The sequence below is a fragment of the Haliotis rufescens genome, unplaced genomic scaffold (assembly GCF_023055435.1).
Source record: "Haliotis rufescens isolate VD_foot unplaced genomic scaffold, xgHalRufe1.0.p SCAF_18, whole genome shotgun sequence".
Taxonomy (NCBI): Eukaryota; Metazoa; Mollusca; class Gastropoda; order Lepetellida; family Haliotidae; genus Haliotis; species Haliotis rufescens.
In genome coordinates this window covers 31,158,756-31,176,907 of record NW_025963868.1, presented here as the reverse complement: position 1 = coordinate 31,176,907, position 18,152 = coordinate 31,158,756, and the positions used below count along the sequence as shown (strand labels likewise).

The 18,152-nt window shown below is 37.1% G+C and overlaps 1 protein-coding gene across 2 annotated transcripts in view; it reads right to left on the bottom strand.

Annotated features, from left to right (window-relative positions):
• The window catches only part of LOC124117846, a 30,683-nt gene extending 17,593 nt beyond the window's left edge, over positions 1-13,090 (bottom strand). For both annotated transcript variants that reach the window (XM_046479870.2, XM_048398607.1), the window contains exons 1-5: positions 12,999-13,090; positions 12,544-12,639; positions 8,724-8,771; positions 5,022-5,170; positions 1,830-2,004 (exon numbers count right to left, since the gene is read on the bottom strand). In XM_046479870.2, coding sequence (XP_046335826.2) covers positions 1,830-2,004; positions 5,022-5,170; positions 8,724-8,771; positions 12,544-12,610 — 439 coding nt within the window. In that variant the 5' untranslated portion in view covers positions 12,611-12,639; positions 12,999-13,090. The remainder of the gene's footprint in view (positions 1-1,829; positions 2,005-5,021; positions 5,171-8,723; positions 8,772-12,543; positions 12,640-12,998) is intronic.
• Between the last annotated feature and the right edge of the window lie 5,062 nt (positions 13,091-18,152).

Sequence of the window (18,152 nt, the reverse complement as noted above, 5' to 3'; positions counted from 1 at the left end):
CACGATTCCACCGAAATTAATGCAATCAATATTGAATGAAATTTTTAATAAAAGTTAAATAGATTACAAACATAAGTCCACACGTTTGAATACGTTTTTATAACCAGTATAAGCAATTACAGGATTAATTAACACTGCGATCACATGATACCCGCCCCTCTGATGTTGGATGTCAATTGATGAATTGCAAAACAAATATCGTCAAGCTTGGTCGCTGCTCTGTAAGTGGGACACACTAGTGTTTATTTTGCATTGTTGAAAATTAAAATTCACTCTCCGGATCCAGAAATCCGATTTCCGGATAAATGAAGCATTTTATGTTATATATAGTTATATATATATAGTTATAGTTATAGTTATAGTTCACAAATCTCATTTAGATTATGATGCTACACATTCTCCCGAAGTTTAAGGCTTTTCCCGTCAACGATTTCAGAGCGGAAGGTATCCGACGGACAGACGACAAACAACAGATGACAATGCGCCATGGCAAAGTTCACTCGGAAAGCGAAAAAGATAGTATTCCCAAAAGTAGGAACAGCTCAATGGTAGTACTTGAACAAGTAAACAAAACTTTGCTCGCATTTGATATTGAAAGTTGCGGGTTACTTCCCTTAGATGAACACTCTTACTGTCACTGTCGTCTATTTCCGACGAACGCCAGTATGTCACATAATGCTGATTAGGTGAGCAGAGAGATACAGAAATAGGAATGGTCTTTCTTTAGATTACAAATATTCAACCGAAGATTGAGTTGTCTTTTTTTCTCAAATAAATGGCATCCACGAACTATCCATCAGAATTGTACGTGTGACGCTAGATAATGCTGAAATGAGGTGCAACAGCAAATTGTAGGGAAAATTAGTTTCAATTTAAAGTGTCAAAGTCTGCAGTCTACTATTAAAGAGCTACCTCTATTCAGACAATGAATGATGATGGATTCGTGGCGGGCCAGATAATGTATATACGCGGTGCACTGAAATTAACCATCTATTCGTAGTTACAACAGAGACTGCTCCACTTACCACAACCAATCTCAGTTCTAGATTGTCCTTCATTGCCTCTGGCAACAATCCCCGCTAGTAACATCTCATCTTGCATTAGTTGGGATCAAACTCCCACCCGAAATTCAGAGAACGTTCACTTACCTCCAGGCATCTTGATTTCTGTCTATCTTTACAGGATGCAACTTACATTTCAAGATATATATTACGTGTTAGGCTAAGGGAGGTCACTCACGATCTAACGTTAGGGACAACGTAACTGTCCGCAGTATGCACAGGTTATGATGCTTGGTGTTTAATCGCGTTTTGGTGTTTTTCATTGCCAATATGGAATTTGCGCATCATAGTATTTGCTCGCGTGATCCACCTTCTTCATTAGCTGAAGAACGTCAATAAATACACGTTACTTAAATTCTTAAATGCCAGTTACAGAACTGACTGTAACGTTTTAACTGACGAGAAACACTTGATATAACTGTCATTCCTCCCTTGTGTTTGTTTCGCTTGTCTTAGAGTGTGGGAATCTATGTCTCTTTCAGAAATATTTTAAATTGTTCTGGGCACTGGTTACCCCTTGGCAATCTTTAGTCCAAACATTGAACTATAAAGCGTTTTAAACTGAGTGGTGTGCCACTGTTTGCAGGTTCTAAACGGTAGTTACTGTGATAATGTGTGATTGTTCTGTACACATTTTAATGTATTGATGATATGTTTTCATCGATGATTTGTCCTGGTCACTTTATACTTCATATCTTCAAGATGCATTGTTTGATAGAAATCCATTAATCAATTCGCAAAACTAGTATTGCTGAATATAAAATTTACCTTCAACTCGTAACTTCTTTTTCAACGCCTTCGGGATAGCAGTGCTTTTCAAGGTCAAGACGCATCTGTAATCGCCTTCGTCATTCTTCGTCACATGTGTTATGTTAAATCCAACATTGCCGGGACTTTGCAGGACGAAACGATGATTGTACTTTTCGTTGATATGGAGTACATCCTGTAAAAGGAACGACTAAAGGTATTTAGAGACAACAAGCTCAAATAACTCATTCAATAAAGGGATGGATTCACAATGAAGGCCAGATGTATGAGAGGAGTGAGTGATGTAAGTTTTGATTCTGAGTCTGTACATGATTCACACATCTGAGAGTAAAAGAATGAGGCTCGGCGAGTTACCATGTGTGACCTGGCTGATTTTGTGTAGTTGTGTCTACAACGGCGTGGAACGATTCCCATGCCATCCGTCACTGGTTTGCTTGGCCCAGTATCTATTATTAAGAGGTTGACCTGAAGCTGGTTCATTGCAGACTTATTAAATTCATGCGGTAAACTTAATACCTCTGTTACAGGCAGTGTGCGAAATAGCCACCTGCCCGCTCGCCCGGGACTAGTAAAATGTCGGTCGGACTAACGGTTCTGAAATGTCCCCAGCCCAAGTGTCCACTGAAACTTTAGTTGATCAAAATATAACCTTCTCCCGTTCTGCAGATCAATACAATCATCAAAAATCAAATTAACATCCGAAACGAATTAAGGTTGAGAGATCAACGTTATCCTGCTTTAACTTGTTTGAGTGACTGTAACACTGTCAATAACAAAAATGTTTTGATTGGTTGTAATTCGTAGTTTCACCAATCACAAGGTGTGTTACTTAACTCTTTTAACACCGCTGTGCACCAGCCAAGACTTCGTGAGTCCCCAAACATGTCAAAGAGCAACATAAAAACGTTCCGAGCAAAACTAATAAATGAAATCAACAAAACTATTTCTAAAAATTGTCAAACTTACATCAAAGTAATTATTTCCATCATTCGTGTGATCTTGTAATGTAAGTCACATGATATCTCAGCATTGTCGCCTCGATTTTTCGGCTTGGATACTATGTTTAATGACGAAATATATGCATGAGAAATCTTTTTCCCAGATCGTAACCTAGCATAATAAATATACGATGCTAAATAATTTTATGTGTCCTGCTTAAAACTTTCGATCTAACCAAAACATTTCTTTTAATTTCATATATGTTAAGTGTTTGATTGGCATTCTAGAAGTTCTACAACTACAAAAATACTCCTGGCGAGTTTACTGTACCGTAATATATTTTGATGATACTCACTCACTCACTCACTCACTCACTCACTCACTCACTCACTTAGCAAGGATCGAAAACAGAGGCATTTCACGGTATTTTCTCATGCATGTTACTGAGCGGAAAGCCCAATCATTGGGAAATATGTGATGACAGATATTATTGTAAAATCGTTTTATCATCATTATCCGATTACCTATTTAAGAAATAGGTAAGTGGATATCATGAAAGCTTACAATTGCCGAAACTCGCCTTGTTGCTTTATCTGGACGTTATGAATGTGTTAGCTTGAATATTTCAGACATATCGTGAATAGTGTCATATGAACTTTCTAATCAGTTGATCAGAATCGAGGGTTCTAAAGTTTCGATACAAGCGAGTGACGCATTTAGAGCAGCATATATAGTTTCTCTATCTCATAAACGGGCAGTACCGAATGGAAATAATATAGGCCCCGCTATTTGTTTTAGGTGGATATTTTACAAACTTGTTGAGTTTGAGCGCCATGGCATCTGCTCCATTAGGGGGATAGTATCGAATGAATATGTATATTCTTTATCAGTTTCTTTTGTTAAGATCGATATGTTCGAATCGAGGTGGAAACGAATGAAACCTAATCGTTTTATAAGAAGCCACGCACCCTTCGGTTAAATTGGGCAATCTCACGTTTCACCTGACGTGACGTTTTAAGGCGGTTTTCTTTGATCTTCACACAGAGAGGTATCCCGTCTGAGTACAATATCCCTCCCTGGTCTCTTTCAAACCAGTCCTAAAAACACTCTTCAGACGTCGCTACTTCTAATTCCCATCTGTTCTTACCCTCTTGCTATGCTTTCATGTTTTATGTAGCGCTATGAACATGCCCGAATGGGTGAATATGGCAACTCATCAATTCAGGGCCCTTCCACCCTCTACACGCAGCCCAGACAGCGAATGGGACTTCTCCCAGGAAGCGCTGCCTCGTCAAACCCACCCTGAACCTTTCGGAGAATGTGAAGACCCCCCCCAACACTGCAGCCTTCTGCATTCACAGATTGTCAGAGGGGCTGTATTCTTGGTAGCAAACCCGGGTACTCTCCCATTGTCAGTCAACAGATTGGGAGGTACCAAACCAGAGGCACCGACTTTATATGGCACTTTGCTTGGTTAAAACTCATTTCTGTATCGTCCAGCAGTACAGTGAGTGAGTGAATTTAGGTTTACGCCGCTTTCAGCAATATTCCAGCAATATCACGGCGGGGAACACAACGCTTTAACCACTAGGCTACCGACCGCCCCCCAGAACCAACATTTACTATTTCTCTCATACATTTGGTCAGATCATGCTGCTCATCATTGAAGATACCACAGACATATCATAGACAGCCATGTCATATATGACCAATCTTTATCGACTTTGACCTGTTTTCATACCAATAATCACAAACACATTCGGTAACTAGCCGTCGGGCAATGGCAATTCCATCATCATGTGAAATATAGAATACACATGGATGTGTGGCAAATCTCTTTACAAATGATACAGACTATTGTACCAAATTAAAAATAATTTTTATATTCTTCTTTATTATTATCTCATTTAGCCCCGATATTATTACAGGAACACCCAATTCATCAATTATGTCTTACAAATTATTAAATCTATTAATGAGTAATTTCATAATGTAATAAGAAACCAATTGCAAAATAAATGGCTTTTCCAGAGGCCAAATATCAAAACCAATGACAGACCCTATCATTAAACACAATTATTACGAATCAGAGTGCTTTTTTCATTACAAAGGGAGAAAACGGGGCATAATCGGCGTCATTTGTGCGTCATAATACCCAGGGAAACAGACTGATCTTAAAATATATTTCTGCTCTAGTTTCGTACATGATTAGTGTCCCTTTATTCTATGTTGGAAGTAGTCATGTTTACATACCCCTGAAAACGATGGTTCAGATGTCTCAGCAATTTGTGTATTCTCAAAAAACCATTCGATTGCAATGAATGGCTGGACTTCATAATCCCAGGTAAATGAAGCATTCTCCCCTAGGCATTTGGTCACTGTCTCTAATTGGTCGCTGGAATCTGCAAGTAATGAAAGGATGTTTGAAGAAAGATGACAACAATCTCCCATTCCTTGTTGAATATTAGTCTTAATACGTTTCGGTCTGAATAGGTTTTCAATCACGTCATAAATACAAGCATTTGATCCTCTCAGGAGAGATATACATCCACACGTATCTAATTCATTTTGGTCCTTTAAATATTAGCGTTTAAATGTAAATATACTCAACTACAAAAGTTCCTGTGACAACAATATTTTAGTGTATTTTTCAAACAACTAAAGTTTGGTTTTCAATATTGTAATACATGTATGGAATCAAGTCACAAAAACGCAACTGCTACAGAAAAGCATGCATTCAATGCTAAAGTTGACTTTTATGCAAGCCCCATGCATTTCACTACCCAAGAATGGGTATAAAAACATTTGCGTTAACGGGATTCCATAAGCATTGTTTAGCATCGTGCTGACAACAACCACTCAGAAAAACAACAAAACTACGCAATTATTCAACATTACGAAATGCCACGCATGTCCGAAAATGGGCGTCTGCGAACCATTGGTATGCTTGAAGCAGGATCGAGTCAACGTGATGTTGCAAGACAATTTAACGTCCACAGAAACACCATTTGGTGTTTATGGCAACGTTGGCAACAGACGAATGCGGTCAGAGATCATCCTCGGAGTGGCAGGCCACTCGTAACCAATAATCGACAAGACAACTGAATTCGAACAACACACCTACGAAATCTATTCCAGCCAGTAACAGTGACTGCAAGAAGCATCCCTGGCCTTCGAAGAATATCTTCACAAACTGTACGTCGCCGCCTAAGATGTGCAGGGATTGTCGCAAGAAGACCCGCCAAACGTCCCATTTTGACAGGAAACCACCGTCAAGCACGTCTACAGTGATGCAGACAGCATCTACGTTGGACGGCCATGCAGTAGGGACAAGTTCTATTCCCTGACGAGTCTCGTTTTCATCTCAGCCACAGCGATGGACGGATTCGAGTGTACCGACGTCGAGGTGAACGTTACGTCAATCATTGTGTCATGGAAGAAGATCGGTTTGGCGGCGGCAGCGCTATGGTATGGGGTCGGATTACAGCAAGACAGAGGACCCGTTTGATAGTGGTAGAGTGAAATCTCAATGGACAGCGCTACCGCCACGAGATCATCGACCTTGTTGTTCTACCGTTTTCGCGTCGTCATGGCCCAGGCATTACTTTTCAACATGACAACGCCCGGCCTCATATTACTCGACTTGTTCAGGAAAATCTTCAACAAAACAACGTGAATGTCATACCCTGGCCCGCTCGCTCCCTGATCTCTCACCAATCGAGCACATGTGGGATGAGATGGATCGGCGCCTCCGACGTCAACCACGTGTTCCACAGACACTCCAGGAATTTCGAAACATGCTCCAGCAGATATGGAGAGTTATCCCACAGGACTTTGTGCGACGCCTGGTCCATTATATGAGACGAAGATGTGTTGCTTGCATCGCAACCAGAGGTGGACACACACGCTATTGATTTGTAAATTGACATTTTGGCATGTTCATGTTGTTTTTTTATGAAATCACGCATTTTCTGAAGTCAGTACGGCAAATTAAACCATTTGAACACTGACAGGAGTCTTTTATCTGTTGCAAACCGAAATTGTTTCAGATTTGGTAAAAAACATAACTTTGCATTAAATCTTATTCAGTGACACAGGAACTTTTGTTGTTCAGTATATATTCATTTTTGGCCTACAATTATCAGTTTTTTAAAAGTTTGTATACCAATCCTGAATATAACTAACCAACAACGTTATTACTACCAATGGTTTGAATATAGATAGAGTGCATCAATAAAGAAAAGACAAGTAACAAGAGGGAAAAAAGTTCAAGTTGAGAGTGAAATCTCGCTGAAGTCCAAAGGAACAATACTGAAAAAAGCTATAACAATATGTAAATCAATCTCGAAATGTTATTGAAAATGCATATGTAGTTCTATGTCGTCACTAATATATACATTGTTATCATTGCACCAATTTACCTATGGATACTATTGTATCTGTATTTTGAGGCAACCCCTTGCCGCCACGTGTTGATTCACACCTGTCTATTTTCATCAGTCGTATTTCCCCAGCAAGCACGAATACAACTTTTTGCAGAAGGTGGGGTGAATTTTGTGATTTGGCAATTCGTGTTGGAAAGCCGTAACAACATGTCACCAAATAATATAAGAAGCTCATAGTCATTTAAGCATACCCGAACACCTATACATTATTTTTAAATATTGCGTTCGCTTCAAAGAGGGGTGTGTTCGCAGGTGACCTTTCACATAAGCCTAAGTTCAAAGAAAGGTCAAAGTTGAAGTCTTGTTGTGTTCTTTAGAGACCGATTCCGTCGTGTCGTGGATAGAGCGTCTGCGGCTCGATCCCCTTGGCGCGTCATACTTGTTGTTACCCTGCCTGGCGCTCGGCATTATGGGATAAAATAAGGACTGGTCGGCTCGGAGTCAGTATACTGTACTGTGTCTGAGTGGGATATTCATGTTAAACTGCGGCATGGTGTCTCGGTGTGCTTTAGCACCGTAGATATCATGAACATATCTGCCACGTGTGTTATCTCTGCTGATCAATGAGAACTGACATCTATCAGCTTACATGATCAGTTGAGGAACGAACACGTGTCGAAATATCCCGAAACGCTCTACCATGGATATATTTTAAAATATTAGATTGTTACTAAGACACGTGACATCCGAAAGGTTTCTTTGGCTTAGTTTAATACACACGGTAATCTTTGTTTCTGTATATAAAACAATATCTAGCGGAACAAAAAATACAACTTAAATAGTAAATCATCACCTGTGCGTTTATCTTAATTCTCCGAGGGGGTACTATGTAGTTTTTTTTATTGTAAATAATACGATGTTTACCGATAGCTTCACCCTAGTCCATAATGAGCAAATTTTGAATCGGCGAAGAAAAAGCCTATCTATATTTCAATACTTTCAAACTTGAAGTGCCATGTCCCTTTAACATATTATGTCCGCTTCGTTCGAGTTACCGCATCATGGATCAGTTCGTGTTTTTCAATATGCGGCGGCGGAGAGGAGTGCATTTTTACGACTAATATATTTGGAAATAATTTAGATTCACCTACATTATATTAATAGCCAGTTGTATGGTGACATTATTGAACATTAATTAATTTACATGTATTTGAGCAAATGAGCAACCGTGTACATCGCTACTACTGATGAATTAGACCATATACAATTCAACGCAAATTACACAAACACAAACAAAACATGTAATTAAGTGTGTGACACACGAAACTGACCTTAAATCAGGAAGATACATATCGACGAAAAAGACCGATCACAATGGACACGACTGTTTGATTTTGTGATTAACTGTATCTGTGGTTTGTTTTCAGCAACGAGGGATTGACTTTGAACACATAACCTATAACATATTTGAAACAGTCCCAAATTTATGGTCTCCTTGATTAAAATCAATTAGAACAGTGCGCATACCTGTGTTGAATTACTATCACACAACCACAAAAAAATAGCACACCTGCGTATGATGTAAGCCGGAACAACATCAGTATGATCAGCTTCCAATCTGAAATTCACAATATAATAGGAATAAGGAAACTCACTAATATTATGAATTACAAGGACTTTTCACATAGTTTGGTATTGATGTCTCACAAGATTTAAATCATTCCCCATAAGCATTGAAACACAAAAGTAATACAGTCTTGCCTCGTTTATACGGACACTTGCGTCATTTCACAATTCGTCCGTATAAACGAATATCCGTATAACTGAAACCAGCTTCTTACTGGAAGAGTTACTTCCCTTCAATTATGCAACTCATGACAGATGACAGAGCAAACAGATACATCCACTCAATCTTTATTCATACACGTTTCAAAAAGTCTGTCATGGAAGTTTAAACTGTCACCAGTTGCACATATAGAACCAAGAGAAATATTTGAAACGTTAACTAAACGAGACGATTTATGACAAAGATGTTGATTCAAAACTGTTATTTTAGCATTTGATTTTGGAGGCACATGAAAATTGTCGATGAAAATATTGGTAAATGATTTAGATATTGGTAAATGATTTAGATATTGGTAACAGATTTAGGTATTAGTGAATAATGTAGATATTGGTAAATGATTTAGATATTGGTAACAGATTTAGATATTAGTGAATAATGTAGATATTGGTAAATGATTTAGATATTGGTAAATAATGTAGATTATGGTGAATGGTTTAGATATTGGCAATTAATGTAGATATTGATGAATGAAGTAGAAATTGGTAAATGGTTTAGATATTGGTAAATCATGTAGATATTGGTAAATGATTTAGATAGATGGTGAATGATTTAGATATTGGTAACTGATTTAGATATTGGTAAATGATGAAGATATTGGTAAATGATTTAGATATTGGTGAATAATGTAGATATTAGTAAATGATTTAGATATTGGTACATGATGTCGATATTGGTGACAGATTTAGATATTGGTAAATGATGCAGATATTGGTAAATAATGTAGATTTTGAAGAATGGTTTAGATATTGGCACTTAATGTAGATATTGATGAATGAAGTAGAAATTGGTAAATGAATTAGATATTGGTGAATGATGTAGATATTGATAAATGGTTTAGATATTGGTAAATCATGTAGATATTGGTAAATGATTTAGATATTGGTAAATGATTTAGATATTGGTGAATAATGTAAATATTCGTGAATGATGAAGATATTGGAAAATGATTCAGATATTGGTGAATGATTTAAATATTAGTAACTCATTTAGATATTGGTGAATGATGTAGACATTGGTGAATAATTTAGATATTGGTAAATGATGTAGATTTTGGTAAGTGATTTAGATATTGGTGAATGGTTTAGATATTGGCGAATAATGTAGATACTGGTAAATGATTTAGATATTGGCGAATCATGTAGATACTGGTAAATGATTTAGATATTGGTGAATGATGTAGATATTGGTGACTGATTTAGATATTGGTAAATGATGTAGATATTTGTAAATGATTTAGATATTGGTGAATGATGTAGATAGATGGTGAATGATTTAGATATTGGTAAATGATTTAGATATTGGTGAATGATGTAGATTTCGGTAAATGATTTAGATATTGGCGAATCATGTAGATACTGGTAAATGATTTAGATATTGGTACATGATGTCGATATTGGTGAATGATGTAGATATTGGTGAATGATGTAGATATTGTTAAATGATGTAGATTTTGAAGAATGGTTTAGATATTGGAGTGAGTGAGTGAGTTGGGTTTAACGCCGCTTTTAAAAGTATTCCAGTTATATCGTGGCGTGTCAGCTTAATGTGGGAGGAAACCCCGAAGGTGAAACCCACGAGCAGGGGTATGGTGCTGACGAACCTAGAAACATAATCGGGGCGAACCGGGATTCGAACCCACAATCATAGGTTTCTGGCGGGGCCAAGGGACGCAACCGCTTTCAGCAATATTCCAGCAATATCACGGCGGGGGACACCAGAAATGGGCTTCACACATTGTACCCATGTCGGGACTCCATCCGGGACTGAGGCTTGACGAGCGAACGCTTTAACCACTAGGCTACCCGACCGCCCTTTTGGTGAATGCTGTAGATATTGGTGAATGCTGTATTAGTGAAAGATGTAGATATTGTTGAATGATGTCGATATTGGTAAATGATGAAGATATTGGTTAATGATGTAGATATTGATGAATGATTTAGATATTGGTGAATGATGTCGATATTGGTAAATGATGAAGATATTGGTAAATGATGTAGATTTTGCTAAGTGATTTAGATATTGGTGATTGGTTTAGATATTGGCGAATGATGTAGATATTGGTGAATGATGTCGATTTCGGTAAATGATTTAGATATTGGCGAATCATGTAGATACTGGTAAATGATTTAGATATTGGTAAATGATGTAGTTATTGGTGACTGATTTAGATATTGGTGAATGATGTAGATATTGGTGACTGATCTAGATATTGGTAAATGATATAAATATTGGTAAATGATTTAGATATTGGTGAATGATGTAGATATTGGTGAATGATTTAGATATTGGTGAATGATTCAGATATTGGTGAATGATGTAGACATTGGTGAATAATTTAGATATTGGTAAATGATGTAGATTTGGCTAAATGATTTAGATATTAGTAAATGATTTAGATATTGGTAACAGATTTAGGTATTAGTGAATAATGTAGATATTGGTAAATGATTTAGATATTGGTAACAGATTTAGATATTAGTGAATAATGTAGATATTGGTAAATGAATTAGATATTGGTAAATAATGTAGATTATGGTGAATGGTTTAGATATTGGCAATTAATGTAGATATTGATGAATGAAGTAGAAATTGGTAAATGAATTAGATATTGGTGAATGATGTAGATATTGATAAATGGTTTAGATATTGGTAAATCATGTAGATATTGGTAAATGATTTAGATAGATGGTGAATGATTTAGATATTGGTAAATGATTTAGATATTGGTGAATGATGTAGATTTCGGTAAATGATTTAGATATTGGCGAATCATGTAGATACTGGTAAATGATTTAGATATTGGTACATGATGTCGATATTGGTGACTGATTTAGATATTGGTAAATGATGCAGATATTGGTAAATGATTTAGATATTGGTGAATGATGTAGATATTGGTGAAGGATTTAGATATTGGTGAATGATGTAGATATTGGTAAACTTTAATGATGAAGACATTGGTTAAGGCGATAACACATTTGAGCAGATGAATGAAAGAGTACTTAGAAATATGTCAGATGACATAACTACTACTTTTCTTGATGTTTTCTCATCAAAATTTCACTATATAAGGGATCTTGAAATTGATTAAACGTGACAGTTAAAATTATCTAGTTGCTGAAGTAAAGAAGATGAAAACTGAAAATATCGCGAAAAACGGAACATATATTATGTTGAGCCCCGTTTTTACTGCACCTGTACTGAATTTCATTACATTGTGAGCAAAACATGACTGAGTACTGGCCATGAATAGGGGTTTCAATATAGATGCTGTGGCGGCCATATCGAAAATCGGATTCGAACATCTTGAACACATTAAGATGTCATCAGTGATGGGAACAAGCATGTCAGCTAAAAAGGTAACCGAAGTGTCTGCTCATCAGGCATCGACTCTGCGTGTACATTAAACGGATGAAATGCTAATCCGCGCGCCCCATACAGCACATCAAGATGGTAAATGGTAAACCTTTTCAAGATGCTATGTTAAAAATCTGATTGGGATTCTGTGAGTAACTTGAAGTTTAGAATGAAGGAGTATTTGTACCTCTCAGCAAACGTTGAATTCCCTTTATTAGCCGGAGACTTGCGTCAGTATAATCCACGATATCCATTTAGATATCATCCTAAGACGAGCGTACACCTGCAAAAATGCATTGTTTGTGAAAATCTTCTATTATCTATTTTGACACACCAAACTAGAAACGTTCCACCAAATGTAAAATATATCAGTTGCATCAAGTTTGTGAGTGAGTGAGTGAGTGAGTTGGGTTTAACGCCGCTTTTAACAGTATTCCAGTTATATCACGGCTTGTCAGCATAATGTTGGAGGAAAGCCCGAAGTGATTGATCAAGTTTAACCAAACAATATAAGGCATGTATGTCGGCCACGTACAGTGTCGAAGCAACATCAGTCAAAGATAGTCCTGCTGATAACAAAACACCCCATTGTGATTTAAACAACATTTAACAGTATATTGTATATAATATAACAATACTTACAAAAACGGGAAAACCAACAATACACACTCGCACACAACCTCAATGATCCAAAATGGCGCATTCGCGTAATTGAAAGGATCTCGCGTGGGGCAATTGCGTCACCAGAGTTCCTGATCCCAACAACGTACATCGGACTATCGTCAACTGCATGCTATAACATGTAAACGTTTAAAGTGAATTTAGCAAAATGACCTTGTGGCATGCTTACATTTATCAAACATGATTTATGTTAATTATACTCCATCCTATTCCTGTTCTTAAATGGAATTCAAACCCGGAATTCTTCTTTTCATTACGTATGATTACTTTTCTTGATAAGTGTTTTTTTTGTTTTCAAACACAAATTTGGGGAAAACAACGTACTTTTGAAGTTGGCGAAAATGGTTAACGCATTAATCATATTGTAAATATTATCAATATTTATCAGAACAACTCCTTTCTCTACACTATGCTACAGCTGTCGCTGGAGCATATGAGGTCATCAACTGTATCAAAGTGACGTAATGTTTGTCTCACCATCAGGTAGGGAAATCAGGAAGGGAGTGAGAGTGCTCCGGAAAATGTTTGTATTTCACAAACCTGTGTGCTTCAGATTTGCGGGCGGGTTGCTATTGAGTATTTGGTGTCGGGAAAGTATAACATTTATATATAATATCAGGCTTATGCAATATATTTAGAAAATAATACCGAGAAAAATAAAAGGAAGCTGCACAAGATAAAAATATACAGTTGCGATTTTAATGCCAGAACAGGTGAGAACTCTGACAATGCTGAAGTCGTAGGCTTTACATATATAATTTTCACCTGGAAAAAATTGTTATGGATTACATAATAAATTTACGTGGTATTTTTACACAGTGTGAATGTCACACTATTGTGTTCAGTGCCGACTCGGATCACTTACCGTTAGGGTGTTCATTTCAGTCACGTGCTGTATCAGTGCGCCACGATTACGATAATGTTACACGAGATTGTGATGATGATTTTCGTTTTGACTGGAACAATACCAAGGGTGGTTGGTTGTTTGTTTTACGCCGCACTCAGCAATAATCCAGCTATATGACGGCGGTCTGTAAATAATCGAGTCTCTCTTACGACATGAATAGTCGCCTTTTACGGCAAGCATGGGTTGCTGAAGACCTATTCTACCCCGGATCTTCACGGGTCACGATACCAAGGGTTAGCCGTTTCGGGAAATTTTACTTTCAGATAATATAATTAGTTTGTTAGAAAAAAAAGTGTTGAGGTAATGATGACTAATAGTAATGATGCGTTTGACTGATGCCATTTGTGAAGCTGCTGGAAGGATGTCTCCTACTGTCATCGATCCCAACCATTGTTTTACAAGGATTATGATTATTTTCGCTAAGAAAGTGATAGACTTCTTAAAGTGTTTAGAAAATACAGAAGTGATGATTTTCTACAGGATTATATATCAGCCAGAACTCGTTTTAAAAGATAAAAGGTGCATGTATATGAGTAATATTACGCAGAGATTGATGGCTGATCTATACAATAATAAGTCGTTTTGGTATACCCTGCAGTTAAATCTAATATTACATTACAGGTATGGTATACTTATTTTCAAAGTATATATATCCCTAATTATTTCCCCAAACATTTTTGTTTTGCTGCCCTTTCTCACAGTTATATTCAACAGATTGTTCAATAGCGGTGGATTCCTTACAACATGGTCTGTTGGTTTGATTGTCCCATTACATTAAAAGGGAGATTTACACGCTGCAAATAACTGTAGAGGTATTGCAGTACTAACTATTTTTAGTAAGCGGGTAAAATTAATGTCTTCTTTGTTGACTTTACTAAGGAATTCGATATGGTTCTAATAAGTCTAAATTATGGTTCGTCCCAGAGCAGAAATGAGTTTCCCCAAAATGCTAGGTTGTCTTAAGGTTATTTATGAATCAGTTAAATCATGTGTGAAATTTGATAGTCTTTTTTCGGATATGTTTGAATTCAGTGTCGGCCTTCGTCAGGGCTGCTGTGTATTGAATCCCATCTTGTTTTCCATAGTTATAAATGAATTGGCCTACAATAGAGAACATTCGTGTTATCCGGGTATTCATTATTTCTGATACTGTAACAGGTCTTCAAAGATGCATTAATACATTATAGGAGTATTGTAATATATAATCTGAGTGTTAATCTAGATAAAAGTAATATTGTTGTTTTCAAAATTGGAGGAGTCCTCTAGATCTAGCTCTAATTTGGATGGTATTTGATGGAAATTCCTATTGAATGTGTTACCTCTTATACCTCTTATAATTATAACATTCTCAAGAAATATGTCTTGGAATAAGTACTTTTATGGTGCTATTGTGCAATCCAAACGGGAATTATTTAGTAGATAAACCTGCTGTGTTTTGTAATTGACTAGAGTAGATACCTCTTTTTTAAACTTGGAACCGAGCGCATTAGCATATTGATAGTTTTATAACAGAGTTTATGACACGACAAAAAATGTATACATGAACAAGGCTGGCATACCTCACTACGACACTCGCTCAAATTCATTGTTTAAAACATCTTTCTATGTTGCGCATTATATAAAGTATATTACAGTTAATACGTTTCGATGTCGATCCCATAAAATAAACATAGAAGAAACAGGTTGATATAATAAATATACAAGAGAAGAAAGAACTTTGTGAAGTACGCAACTATGGATATGTTGAAAAATCTCTTTTTGCTTGTTTGTGAGGCCTATGCGGATCTGTGTCAAATTTATCTTCACAAGAAATACTATGTACATCCCACTTTACAGAAATATAATATATTAATGTCTGTTGATAACAGTGAAATTGTTTTTTGTTAGACATTTCGAAATATTTGTGTCTCATGCAATGCATTTAAGAAACACTAGTGTTAACGTGTAATTCAAAGTCTGCTAGTTGGCTACATTATATCTTAAGCTGAATGGGCCGATGGTCTACACCCATGCAAATATTTACATGATGATTATATATTTTTTATGTAAAAACCTTGTCACTGACATTCGCGTTTCTGTATTCATCTACTCAAGTAAGTAAGTGAGTGAGTTGGGTTTAATGCCGCGTTTAACAGTATTCCAGTTATATCGCGGTGTGTCAGCTTAATGTGGGAGGAAAGCCGAAGTGATGCAGGTCTCAGACGTTTACCACTTCGGTGAAACCAAGGAGCACGGGTATGGTGCTGACAAACCTAGAAACATAATCGGGGCGAACCAGGTTTCGAACCCACAATCATAGGTTTCTGGCGTGCCCAAGGGACGCAACTCTGCACAGCGAATCACGGCGCCTTAGACGACTGGGCCACCCGTGCTCCGTCATCCATTCAAGGCATGTCAACAAAAAAACATTAAATTGGTTTTCTTTAAGGATGTCTTGGTGACTATTTATGTGTTAAATCGAAGAGTAAACCGTTTTCAAGATTCGTACCTTTGCACTACGCAGATTGATACACATTGAAGTTTCCCCAGTTTGTTGACTTAACCTTCAACGTCAGAAAACCCCACTAGGCTTATATACCGTTAAGTATTATAATGATTATGTGATACGATCAACATACCCTAATCAGACAGCTGAACATTCTCTCAACATTTCAACGCTATTCATTTATCTCTTGTGTTTCTTTTGAAAGCTCTGTATATAATAAATATAGATTGCCAGAGGTAACACTTATGTTCTCTGTTAACCTCAATATGCTATAAAGGTATATCGCTTCGTTATTTTGTGAGACCATCGGTCAAGCTCTACACACCCTATGTTCCCACGCACCAAGTAGGCCAAGAAATGCGAGTATCACTGCTATAAACAATCATGACTGTGGTACTCTACTTTTGTTTTTGTTGACATACCCCACAGTCAGCAACATTCCTGATACATCACGTCTGTCTGTAAACAATCAAGTCTGGGCCAGGCAAACAAGTAACTGAAAGTATTTAAAGATATCCTCTCATTTGAAAACTTTCTTCTCCTATCTAACCATAATCTACCTGTCGAGGTTGGCCTTTGGCTTGGTGCAGATAGAGAATTTAGGACATGTAAACTGCGTATGTCGCCAGCTATAGCCGATGAATTCCACTACCTGTTTAAATGTGAAGCGTTCCGTGAATCTAGCTCTAAACTTATCTCGAATAAATATACGCAATTTCCGAAAGTAATACAAAATACAAAAACAATAATGAGTACCAGAAATTTAAAAGAAATCAAGAACCTTGCAAAATTCATATGTAATAATAGATAAGTGAGTGATTGAGTGAGTATGGTTTTACGCCGCTTTTAGCAATGTTCCAGCAATATCATGACGGGCGACACCAGAAATGGGCTTCACACATTGTACCCATGTCGGGAATCGAACCCGGGTCTTCGGCGTGACGAGCGAACGCTTTAACCACTTGGCTACCCAACCGCCCCGGTATATGTGTGTTTCTTTATGTAAGTGTTTCTGTTTAAATGTTCGTACAAATCTTCAAGCAAAATGTTTATTGCTAAATATTTGTACAGTATAACCGGCATCTTGTTGAAAATTAATGATTATCATGTCAAGAAAGTTTTTCTCCTGTGCCACCGTGGGTGGTTCTTTTTTTAGAAATATATGATGATGATCATGATGATGATGATGATGATCATGATGATGATGATGATGATGACTACAAGCGATCAACGCCGTCGGTGACAGCAATCTGTCAAGTCACTGAGACGTTAAAAAAACCAGAGTGATGGGGCAACTTGTTCTAGCCCGGGTCCCCAAAAACTACGACGAGAAATTCATGATATCCAGAAATTCATGATATCCAGTAATATGTTTCCACAACTTCAAGTTCAACGGGAAATGGCCCACTTCTATAGGGAAATATTACCGAGCGAAACTGACCAAATCAAAAGCTATATTTGTCAATATTCACTCAACACGCTGGTGACTATGTTTCTGTTTTACGTTGTGTCTGGAGGGCTATGTGTGTGTGGTACGTTATTGCCTTTTCAAATAGAACCTGGCATAATATTGAGCTGTGTTTATATTACATTCAGCCTTAATAACATCTAATACCAATATAAGTGTTAATGGCGTTTATTTGATTTGCATGCAGGTCTGGTCTCCGTGACAGCTGACGACCCACACACTGTCACACGTGCTGGCTACGATGTTAACATAACC